General features: G+C 44.9%; 1 protein-coding gene across 3 annotated transcripts in view; it reads left to right on the top strand.

The window, feature by feature from the left end:
- The window catches only part of LOC138284927 (prolyl endopeptidase FAP-like), a 551,554-nt gene that overhangs the window by 239,413 nt on the left and 299,203 nt on the right, over window positions 1-12,938 (top strand). For all 3 annotated transcript variants that reach the window (XM_069224259.1, XM_069224257.1, XM_069224258.1), the window contains one exon: window positions 2,068-2,192. In XM_069224259.1, coding sequence (XP_069080360.1) covers window positions 2,068-2,192 — 125 coding nt within the window. The remainder of the gene's footprint in view (window positions 1-2,067; window positions 2,193-12,938) is intronic.

Below are 12,938 nucleotides of genomic sequence, written 5' to 3'. Positions count from 1 at the left end.
AACCATGTAATCCATGTATTTAATTTTGAGATCATTTTCTCAGTGATCACTGGTAGACCACCACCAATCCTCTTGCATAGATCATCATGTACACAGCAACTAAATATATTGAGTGTTGATATAAACATCAGTTGAACTAGTGAACATAGTCTCAGCCTCAGGTTTTTTCTCGCTGTTAGTTTTCGGAGGCACTCAGGCGCTTCTCTGGAACTCTGCCTCGTGTCTCACATGAACCTCACAGGCACTCCACCTCTCTTGCCTGAATGGATGAAGCAGCCACGTTTAGAATAGACGATCCACAGCTTGTCATGCTTTGTGCATTTTGGCACAATCGGCATGCTATGCTACTGCTGTCATTTTCAGTAGCACCTTCCATTGCTGTGCCACAGGATTAGATGCAGGATAGTGGACAATAATTATGCACCTCCTGTGCAATTCGTGAGGGAATGTGGGGATAGGCTTTGGGTTGTCATGGCCCACTAGGCTTAATTGGCATCAAATGAGGTATTTTACCTATGGATATGTTTAAGAAACTATCTCAGTGATTCACAATGTAAAAGCCTAGCCACAAAGTTTAAGGTTTAAAGCAGCTTTTTATTAGATCAGTTACATAATTCACAATGGCCGACTATTTCCAATGGAATTTGTAAGATGGTTCACATTGTAAAACTTTGAATTGCATGTTACAGCATTTCCAATGTGAGAGAGTTCGCAGTGTAAACCTCCTAACTATTTTTTCAGAGAGATCAGAATATAAAACCACTTCGTACTTTTGTGCCACTAGATTACACTAACCAAAACCCCACCTACTGTACAAGTCTCTATTAACAATATCTCGGGCAGATGTGTACAGTGCAACTAATTCATCGGTGACTAGCACAACTTCAGACCTATCATTAAGACCAAGATTAACCGAGCAGGGGAGCCAAGGCTTCTTTCTGTATTGCATTTTAAGGTTCTTCTGATTACCTGAGCCAGTAGAAGACAGATAAAGCTGTGTCCAAAGCTGCCTGTGGCCATGCCTGAAAATGAAGGCAGTGCACATTAAAGAGGCATGCATAGCATGGTGCCATCATTTTGTATATGGACAATCAATATGAAACAGCTCAATCTTTATGGCAAACATAGGCACAACGCTTTGGTTATAAATTAAGGGTTTGTGAAATTCACATAATTTCTTTTGGGTAATTATGAAATATTTCAGAAAAATGAAGCAAAATGACCCAAAACGTAAATCAGGCATATTTCAGCCTTCATTTTTTCGTGCAATTTGCAGCACTGTGTGAATTTTTGACGCTATGACGGGCAATCTTCACACAAAAATTTGCAAAAACGTAAGTGCTACGAATAAGAGCCACTCCCATTCTGTCCATTGGCATTGTTTCAGTACTACCACAATATGACTTTTACTTGATCAACACCCTCCCTCTAAATTACGCCATGTTGTGCACTGACATACGTTTGTGGAATTCCACATAAAAAAACGTAATGCCAAATTCCAGAAATTTGGCATAAATAAAATTTCTCGGGGGCTATTTCGAACGTGGTCGTAAATGATTATATATTTACCCAGTGATGCACTGTATTCTCTTTTCGAATTCATGCAATTATCTTTTCTATTGTTAATGATTGCTATATTTTAACATAATTGTAATATATTGTGTGAGTTAAATGTAATGTAGATTTTATTGAGGCCAACACCGAAAACTAATATTAATGGATTGGTTAATTTGTGAAAAGACAGTGCACATTTGAAACACTTCTGTACTAATATCTGGGGACTGACTCTTACGAGTTTCATTTTCGGTCAGCCGTGTGACTCAATGAAAACTACTGAGCATTTCCGTTAAAAAGGTGGAGACTTAAATTTCTGGTGTGTTATGTCAGTGTGTCTGGCTAAGACAGCTACCCCACCCGTCCCATTGAGGAATGTTGTGTCCCACTGCACAGAATATAATTGTAGACACCACCTAACAGCTATATAGCACATATGCCAAATGCGAACATGTAGTTCAATATGTACTCAAAATATTTTTTGTTTAAAACATGTTTTTGCTTGCATTTTAGAATTAACATTCATGAAAATCCTCTTAGAAAAACATGTATAAGTTGTAATTTGCGTGGAAAGAGATGCCAGTATTATTCTGCAAAGTTCAGCAACAGTGCAAAGTATTATTCACTATATTGCTACGGTAGGTTCTGTACGTGATCTTTTTTTTAATGTCACATTCTAGTTCTTTAGTGTGATTTCCTATGGCTTACTGTTGTGTAATGAAAAATATTACTTGCCTACAACATTTTTTGAGACATTTGGTATTTGTTTGACCTGACAGCCTTAGGCCGGGTCTCCCACCCAACTTTTGCCTGCTTCCCTCCATTTTCTGACCTTGTTTTTGCTGGTTTTAGGATTGCATTTTACCACTGCTACCTTGTGCTAAAGTGCTTGTGCTCCATCCTAAATCATGATAACACTGGCCTAACCCCAATTGACATGTTTAATGTACTTATAAACTCCTAGCAAAATGCACTCCTTGTTCCTTGGACCTGTATATTAAATGCTACTAGTAGGACTGCAGCACACATTTTGATACCCAATTCGGTAGACCCCTAACCACGGCTCAAGCCTTCCATTGTAGAGCCTGTTTTACTGCCATTTCGACTTGGTATTTAAAACCCCTTTGCTAAGCCTTATCTAACTCCCCTTTTATTACACGTCACCCCTAAGGTAGGCCCTATGTAGCCCATAAGGCAGGGAGCTGTGTAAGTAAAAGTTATGGCATGTACTTTTAAGTTTTGCATGTTCTGGTAGTGAAAACTCCCAGATTAGTTTTTCCTTACTGTGAGGCCTACCCTTCTCATAAGTTAACATTGGCAACTCTTTATTACACTTTTAAGCTGTAATTCCTGACTGAGAAGGAGTAGCTATGTCATGGTTCATATCATTGGAATGGTAATGCTAAATCCTCTTTACTGGTAAAGTTGGAGTTAACATTACTATTTTAAAAATGTCACTTTTATAAAGGGGACATTTCTTTGTCCTTACATCTCTGTGTGCCTGCAGCCTTCCTCCAATATATATCTGGGGTGGATGACAGCTACACTTTGTGCATTCTCTCTAGACAGCCACAAACACAGGAAGGGTAGGTGTGTTTGTGAATTCATCTGCATTCTGATTACTCTTCCTGGGCAGGAAGGGAGGAGAGGGCTAAAACTTACATCTGAATAGGCAGTGGCTGTCCCCACACAAAGGACAGATTAACCCCTTCTGTTAGTCTAGAGGCAAGGCCGGGAAGAAAGGACCTCCTTGCACTTTAACGACCCTTCTTTGAAGTCTCCCCCACTTCAAAGGCACAACCTGATTAGTACTGGACTCCTGACACAGAACCTTCGCCTTCACTCTCAGGATCATCGCCAATGCATTACTACACTACTTTCTTCAGTGCACAACTGATGCATCAATATTGTTGCGCCAATCAAAACTGATGCATCTCAAGGACCAAGGTACTCTTACTCATTGGGCCCTGCGTGGGTCTTGTAGTCTGGCTGAGCTCCATCACGGCCAGCCTGAACTTTTGACTTTGGCTGATCTACTGTGACCAGATAGCTCTGGTTGGCAGTTTCTGCTTATAAGTACCATAGTTTCATTAATTCTTTATAAAATCATATGTCTTCTATTACTTATTGGATTTCATCATTTGGATTTGGGGTTGTTTTTGGTTCATAAAAATAAACTTTAATTTTCTAATGTAATGTGGAGTGTTTTTGTGGTGTCTTCACTGTGTTACTGCTTGTGTGTTGCACAAATGCTTTATACATTGCCTTTTAAGTTAAGCCTGACTGCTCTGTGCCAAGATACCAGAGGGTGAGCACAGGATAATTTAGAGTGTGTTGTGACTTACCCTGACAAGGATTGCGGCCCTACTTGGATAGGTAGGTTGCATACCTCTTGTCAACTAGGTTAGGAAAATAGATATCATTAATCTGGTTAAAACAAGACCAAAACAACAAATATCAAATCAGTAGAGGTTGAGATATGAATTTTTAAAGATTAAGGGGCATACTTATAAGCCCCTTGCTCCACCTTAGTGTCGACATAGCATAATGTTTTTGGTGCTAAGGCGGCGCTAAGGTGGCTTTTCTGCTGTGCCATATTTATAAATTAGTGCAATGCCTGCATTGAGCCACTTTGCGATCCCTTGTGCAACATTGTGCCTGCATCAGGCATAATGTATGCAAGGGGGGTGTTCCAGCTCAGGGGGGCCCGAAAAAATGTCATGTGAAATTTAAAACATTTCAATGAGACATTTTAACATCATTTTTAATGCCTGCTTAGCGCAGCTGTTAAAATGACGCACCCATTATATTCAATGAGCCTCCCAGTGCTTTTTGGCACTAGCATCAAAATTTGTGATGCCAGTGTAGCAAAACACCACAATAGCCTAAAAAATGTGGACGCTATTGTGCTAACGACCACCATGGTGCGCCGTATTGTAGATACAGCGCTACCATGGTGTTGTTAGGTGCCGGTAAGGGGGTGCAAGAAAAGTGTTGCACTACTTTGTGTAAATGTGAAAACACTGCTTAGAAGTCTTTAGTGGTAAAAAGGTTACTTGAGGTGGCAAGGAACAGGTGCAAATCCAAAATCCAGGCTGACTGCAATTGAAGATCGGCCAGCTACAGAACCCATGCAGGGTCTGCTGAACAGTACCTGTAGGAGGCTGGACTGGCTTGTAGTGAGTACCTAGGGGTACTTACACCTTGCACCAGGCCCAGTTATCCCTTATTAGTGTATAGGGTGTCTAGCAGCTTAGGCTGATAGATAATGGTAGCTTAGCAGAGCAGCTTAGGCTGAACTAGGAGACGAGTGAAGCTCCTACAGTACCACTAGTGTCATATGCACAATATCATAAGAAAACACAATACACAGATATACTAAAGATAAAGGTACTTTATTTTTATGACAATATGCCAAAAGTATCTCAGTGAGTACCCTCAGTATGAGGATAGCAAATATACACAAGATATATGTACACAATACCAAAATATGCAGTAATAGTATTAGAAAACAGAGCAAACAATGTATAGTTACAATAGGATGCAATGGGGACACATAGGTATAGGGGCAACACAAACCATATACTCCAAAAGTGGAATGCGAACCACGAATGGACCCCAAACCTATGTGACCTTGTAGAGGGTCGCTGGGACTGTAAGAAAACAGTTAGGGTTAGAAAAATAGCCCATCCCAAGACCCTGAAAAGTGAGAGCAAAGTGCACTAAAGTTCCCCAAAGGACATAGAAGTCGTGATAGGGGAATTCTGCAGGAAAGACACAAATCAGCAATGCAACAACAATGGATTTCCAAACGAGGGTACCTGTGGAACAAGGGGACCAAGTCCAAAAGTCACAAGCAAGTCGGAGATGGGCAGATGCCCAGGAAATGCCAGCTGTGGGTGCAAAGAAGCTGCTACTGGACAGTAGAAGCTGAAGATTCTGCAGGAACGACAAGGGCTAGGAACTTTCCCTTTGGAGGACAGATCTCTCACGCCGTGGAGAGTTGTGCAGAAGTGTTTTCCTGAAGAAAGACCTCCATCAAGCCTTGCTAGCTGCAAATTGTGCGGTTAAGGTTTTTGGATGCTGCTGTGGCCCAGGAGGGACCAGGATGTCGCCAATTGCGTCTGGGGACAGAGGGGGCATCGAGCAAGACAAGGAGCCCTCTCAGAAGCAGGCAGCATCTGCAGAAGTGCCAGAACAGGCACTACGAAGTGGAGTGAAACGGTGCTCACCCGAAGTTGCACAAAGGAGTCCCACGCCGCCGGAGGACAACTTAGGAGGTCGTGCAATGCAGGTTAGAGTGCCGTGGACCCAGGCTGGACTGTGCACAAAGGATTTCCACCGGAAGTGCACGGAGGCCGGAGTAGCTGCAAAAGTCACGGTTCCCAGCATTGCAGTCTGGCGTGGGGAGGCAAGGACTTACCTCCACCAAACTTGGACTGAAGAGTCACTGGACTGTGGGAGTCACTTGGACAGAGTTGCTGGATTCAAGGGACCTCGCTCGTCATGCTGAGAGGAGACCCAGTGTACCGGTGATGCAGTTCTTTGGTGCCTGCGGTTGCAGGGGGACGATTCCATCGACCCACGGGAGATTTCTTCGGAGCTTCTAGTGCAGAGAGGAGGCACACTACCCCCACAGCATGCACCACCAGGAAAGCAGTCGAGAAGGCGGCAGGATCAGCGTTACAGAGTTGCAGTAGTCGTCTTCGCTACTTCGTTGCAGTTTTGCAGGCTTCCAGCGCGGTCAGCAGTCGATTCCTTGGCAGAAGGTGAAGAGAGAGATGCAGAGGAACTCGGATGAGCTCTTGCATTCGTTATCTAAGGAAATCCCCAAAGCAGAGACCCTAAATAGCCAGAAAAGAGGGTTTGGCTACTTAGGAGAGAAGATAGGCTAGCAACACCTGAAGGAGCCTATCAGAAGGAGTCTCTGACGTCACCTGCTGGCCCTGGCCACTCAGAGCAGTCCAGTGTGCCAGCTGTTTCCAAGATGGCAGAGGTCTGGAGCACACTGGAAGAGCTCTGGGCACCTCCCAGGGGAGGTGCAGGTCAGGGGAGTGGTCACTCCCCTTCCCTTTGTCCAGTTTCGCGCCAGAGCAGGGCTGAGGGGTCCCTGAACCGGTGTAGACTGGCTTATGCAGAAATGGGCACCATGTGTGCCCATGAAAGCATTTCCAGAGGCTGGGGGAGGATACTCCTCCCCTGCCTTCACACCATTTTCCAACGGGAGAGGGTGTAACAGCCTCTCTCAGAGGAAGTCCTTTGTTCTGCCATCCTGGGCCAGGCCTGGCTGGACCCCAGGAGGGCAGAAGCCTGTCTGAGGGGTTGGCAGCAGCAGCAGCTGCAGTGAAACCCCGGGAAAGGCAGTTTGGCAGTGCCAGGGTCTGTGCTAGAGACCCGTGGGATCATGGGATTGCACCAACAATGCCAGGATGGCATAGAGGGGGCAATTCCATGATCTTAGACATGTTACATGGCCATATTCGGAGTTACCATTGTGAAGCTACACATAGGTAGTGATCTATATGTATTGCACGCGTGTAATGGTGTCCACGCACTCACAAAGTCCGGGGAATTGGCCCTGAACAATGTGGGGGCACCTTGGCTAGTGCCAGGGTACCCACACACTAAGTAACTTAGCACCCAACCTTTACCAGGTAAAGGTTAGACATATAGGTGACTTATAAGTTACTTAAGTGCAGTGTAAAATGGCTGTGAAATAACGTGGACGTTATTTCACTCAGGCTGCAGTGGCAGGCCTGTGTAAGAATTGTCAGAGCTCCCTATGGGTGCCAAAAGAAATGCTGCAGCCCATAGGGATCTCCTGGAACCCCAATACCCTGGGTACCTCAGTACCATATACTAGGGAATTATAAGGGTGTTCCAGTAAGCCACTGTAAATTGGTAAAATTGGTCACTAGCCTGTTAGTGACAATTTGAAAGAAATGAGAGAGCATAACCACTGAGGTTCTGATTAGCAGAGCCTCAGTGAGACAGTTAGTCATAACACAGGTAACACATTCAGGCACACTTATGAGCACTGGGGCCCTGGCTGGCAGGGTCCCAGTGACACATACAACTAAAATAACATATATACAGTGACAAATGGGGGTAACATGCCAGGCAAGATGGTACTTTCCTACACAACCCCCCCCCAAACGAAGGACAATAAGACTAACCATGACCTGATGAGTCTTCATTGTCTAAGTGGATATATCTGGAGAGTCCATCTGCATTGGAGTGGGTACTCCCAGGTCTATGTTCCACTGTATAGTCCATTCCCTGTAGGGATATGGACCACCTCAATAATTTAGGATTTTCACCTTTCATTTGTTTTAGCCAAAGTAGAGGTTTGTGGTCTGTCTGAACAATGAAGTGAGTGCCAAACAGGTATGGCCTCAACTTCTTCAGTGCCCAGACCACATCAAAGGCCTCCCTCTCAATGGCAGACCAACGCTTTTCTCTAGGGGTCAACCTCCTACTAATAAAAGCAACAGGTTGATCCTGGCCCTCAGAATTAAGTTATGATAGGACTGCCCCTACTCCTAATTCAGATGCATCAGTTTGGACATAGAATTTTTTAGAGTAACAAGGGCTTTTCAGGACAGGTGCAGAGCACATGGCCTGCTTCAGCTCCTCAAAAGCTTTCTGACAGCTAGCTGTCCACAATACCTTCTTAGGCATTTTCTTGGATGTGAGGTCATTAAGAGGGGCTGCAATGGAGCCATAGTTCTTAATGAACCTCCTGTAATACCCAGTGAGGCCTAAAAAGGCTCTCACCAGGGTCTGAGTGGTAGGGGGAACCCAATCTATAATAGTTTGGATTTTCCCCTGAAGTGGTGCAATCTGGTCTCCACCAACCAGGTGTCCCAGATAAACCACCTTCCCCTGCCCTATCTGGCACTTTGAAGCCTTGATAGTGAGGCCTGCCTTTTGCAGGGCCTCTAAATCTTTCCATAGGTGGACCAGGTGATCATCCCAACTGGAGCTAAAGACAGCTATATCGTCCAGATATGCTGCACTAAAAGCTTCCAGCCCTTGCAGGACTGTATTCACCAACCTCTGAATAGTGGCAGGTGCATTTTTCAATCCAAAAGGCATTACTGTGAATTGGTAATGGCCTCCAATGGTTGAAAATGCAGTTTTTGCTTTTGCATCTTCTGATAATTTGATCTGCCAATACCCTGCAGTCAAGTCAAAAGTGCTTAGATACTTGGCAGATGCCAGTGTATCTATGAGCTCATCTGCCCTGGGTATAGGGTGAGCATCAGTTTTGGTTACCTGGTTGAGACCTCTGTAGTCTACACAAAACCGCATTTCCTTCTATCCATCCTTGGAATGAGGTTTTGGTACAAGTACCACAGGAGAGGCCCATGGACTTTCAGAGTGCTCAACCACTCCCAGTTCTAACATTTTCTGCAACTCTTGCTTTATGCAGTCTCTGACATGGTCAGGCTGCCTATAGATTTTACTTTTGACAGGCAAGCTGTCTGCAGTATCTATAGTGTGCTCACACCAAGAAGTGGTACCTGGCACAGTAGAGAAGAGTTCAGAAAACTGACCCAGTAGATTTATGCAATGGTCTCTCTGCTCAGCAGTGAGACAATCAGCCAAAACTACACCTTCCACTAGAGCATCTTGTTCTGTGGAAGAGAAGAGATCAGGGAGAGGGTCACTCTCTTCTTCCTGTCCCTCATCAGTTGCCATGAGCAGGGTGAGATCAGCCCTGTCATAGTAGGGTTTCAGGCGATTGACATGGAGCACCCTAAGGGGACTCCTGGCAGTGCCTAAGTCAACCAAGTAGGTGACTTCACCCTTTTTCTCAACAATTGTGTGGGGTCCACTCCATTTATCTTGGAGTGCCCTTGGGGCCACAGGCTCCAAGACCCACACTTTCTGCCCTGGTTGGTACTGAACCAAAACAGCCTTCTGGTCATGCCATTGCTTTTGGAGCTCTTGGCTGGCCTGAAGGTTTTTACTGGCCTTTTTCATGTACTCAGCCATCCTTGATCTGAGGCCAAGTACATAGTCCACTATATCTTGCTTTGGAGCTTTTAAAGGTTGTTCCCAACCCTCCTTAACAAGTGTTAGAGGACCTCTTACTGGGTGTCCAAAGAGGAGTTCAAAGGGGCTGAAGCCCACTCCTTTCTGGGGTACCTCCCTGTAAGCAAAAAGGAGGCATGGTAAAAGGATATCCCATCTCCTGCGGAGTTTTTCAGGGAGTCCCATAATCATGCCTTTGAGAGTTTTGTTAAATCTCTCCACCAGTCCATTTGTTTGTGGATGATAGGGTGTAGTGAACTTGTATGTCACACCACACTCCTTCCACTTGGCCTTTAAGTAAGCAGACATGAAATTGCTTCCCCTGTCTGATACCACCTCTTTTGGGAAGCCCACCCTGGAAAATATTCCCAGGAGGGCCTTTGCCACTGCAGGTGCTGTAGTGGTCCTTAGAGGAATTGCTTCAGGATATCTTGTGGCATGGTCCACTACCACCAAGATAAACCTATTGCCTGAAGCAGTAGGAGGGTCAAGGGGGCCAACTATGTCAACCCCTACCCTTTCAAAGGGAACCCCAACCACAGGTAGTGGAATAAGGGGTGCCTTTGGAGTGCCACCTGTCTTGCCACTGGCTTGACAGGTTTCACAGGACTTACAAAATTCCTTTGTGTCCTCTGACATTCTAGGCCAATGAAACAAGGGAACAAGCCTGTCCCAAGTTGTCATTTGCCCCAAATGTCCAGCTAAGGGAATGTCGTGGGCTAGAGTTAGGAGGAAATTTCTGTACTCCTGAGGAATCACTAACCTCCTGGCAGTTCCAGGTTTAGGATCCCTTGCTTCAGTGTACAAGAGGTTGTCCTCCCAGTAAACTCTGTGAGAGTCACTGACATCCCCCTTTGCTTGTTTGACAGCTTGCTGTCTTAGACCCTCTAGTGTGGGACAGGTCTGCTGTGCCACACTCAGCTCCTCCCTGGCAGGCCCCCCTTCAACAAAAGCTCAGCAGTGTCTGCTTCCAGCTCCTCTGGTGTAGGTTCTGCACCGGGTGGAAATTCTTCTTCCTCAGAAGTAGAATCCACTGTAGAGGGAGGGATAGTAGGTAGTGCTTTACTTCTACTAGCCCTAGCTTTAGGGAGCACTTGGTCCATTGTTCCAGGATCCAAGTCACCCTGTCCTTTTTGCTTTTTGGCCTGAGCCCTGGTTAAAGCAAAAATATGCCCTGGGATGCCCAGCATTGCTGCATGGGCCTCCAACTCCACATCTGACCAAGCTGATGTCTCTAAATCATTTCCTAGTAGACAGTCTACAGGTAAATCTGAGGTAACCACAACTTTCTTTGGACCAGTAACCCCCCCCCCCTAGTTGAGATTTACAACAGCCATGGGGTGGCTAAGTGTGTTGTTGTGAGCATCGGTTACTTGGTACTGGTGACCAAGTAGGTGTTGTTCAGGGTGGACCAGTTTCTCTATTACCATAGTAACACTGGCACCAGTGTCCCTGTAGGCCTTAACCTCAACACCATTTATCAAGGGTAGTTACTTGTACTTATCCATGTTAAGGGGACAAGCAACCAAGGTGGCTAAATCAATAGCCCCCTCAGAGACTAACACAGCCTCTGTGGTCTCCCTAATCAGACCAACCCCAACTAAGTTACCAAAAGTGAGCCCAGCTACTCCCTTGGATTGGCTATTAGTAGGTTTGCTCCCACCACCACTGCTATTAGTAGGGACACTAGGTGTAGCAGTAGGGGTTGTAGTGGTAGGAGGCTTGGTGCTTTTCTTTGGACAACTGGGATCTGTTGTCCAATGGCCTTTTATTTTACATAAATAGCACCATGGTTTCTTTTCTTTGTTTTGATTAGAAGAGGATTTGGGCCCACCACCCCCACCAGAGTGTTTTTGTGGGCCTGATGAAGACTCATTTTTAGATCTGTCCCCACCCTTGTCAGAAGACTTACCATCCTTCTTCTTGTTGCCATCTTTGTCACCCCCTGTATGAACTTTTCTGTTCACCCTTGTTCTGACCCATTTGTCTGCCTTCTTTCCCAATTCTTGGGGAGAGGTTAGATCAGAGTCCACCAAGTACTGGTGCAACAAATCAGACACACAATTATTAAGAATATGCTCTCTCAGGATCAAGTTATACAGGCTTTCATAATCAGTAACTTTACTGCCATGTAACCACCCCTCCAAGGCCTTCACTGAATGGTCAACAAAATCAACCCAGTCTTGTGAAGACTCCTTTTTGGTCTCTCTGAACTTCATCCTGTACTGTTCAGTGGTTAAGCCATAACCATCCAGGAGTGTATTCTTAAATTGTAAAATTATTGGCATCACTTTCTTTCACAGTAAGGAGCATATCCCTACCCTGTCCACTAAATGACAGGCATAGGATAGCAGCCCACTGCCTTTGAGGGACATCCTGAACAACACAGGCCCTCTCAAGTGCAGCAAACCACTTGTTAATGTCATCCCCCTCCTTATAAGGGGGAACTATCTTGTGCAGATTCCTAGAATCATGCTCTTTTGCAGGATGACTATGGGGAATACTGCTGCTGACACCATGGGTTTCTAAACCCAATATCTGTCTTTCCCTTTCCACTTCTAAGGACTGTCTATCCAAATCCAGCTGTTGCTTCTTGAGCTTCAGTCTGGTTTGTTCCACTCTCAATCTATTGAGCTCCCTTTCTAACAATCTGTCATCAGGGTGGGTGGGTGGGACATTCCTTGAAACAGAAGTATGGTGAGAATGTACAGAAGGAGAGCCATCCCTTACAGAGGGCATCCTAACAGCTTGGTTAACAGAAACATCACTTCTACTATGATGTGAAGGAATACTCTTGCTATGATGTGAGACAACACTATCAGTATGGTGTGACTCTACATCAGTCCCAACTATGCTAGGCTGTCTTGTAATGGGCAGGCTAGGAAGTTTCTTTCCTGAATCTTTTTCTAGGGGAGTCCCTGGATCAGATTGGGAACCATTAGCTACTTTTTCAACAGAAGGGGCACCTCTGGCCTTATCCTGTTCTATAAGCATGTTAACCAACAGTTCTCTGGGGGGATTCTTACCTACACTTAAACCTCTTTCTATGCAGAGACTCCTTGCTCCTTTCCAGCTAAGGTGATCATAAGCAAGTTTCGACAGATCAACAGTTTGGCCTGTGCCAGACATTTTAGAAAGTGTTTTAGTGACAGAAAAAGGAAAAAAAAAGTTTGTCAAAAATTTTAGAAAGACAGGAAAAAAAACTTTTTAAACATTTTAAGACTTTTTAGAAAGTTTAGAAGTACTTTTCAGCACTTTAGAAAAGAAGTGAGAAAAGAAATGCAGAACGTTTTGGTTAGGTGTACATACACTGAACTTGTTTTGTATATTTTTCTCTTTTGAAA

Source organism: Pleurodeles waltl, chromosome 3_1 (assembly GCF_031143425.1).
Source record: "Pleurodeles waltl isolate 20211129_DDA chromosome 3_1, aPleWal1.hap1.20221129, whole genome shotgun sequence".
NCBI classification, from domain to species: domain Eukaryota; kingdom Metazoa; phylum Chordata; class Amphibia; order Caudata; family Salamandridae; genus Pleurodeles; species Pleurodeles waltl.
This window is presented reverse-complemented; position numbering and strand designations above follow the sequence as displayed.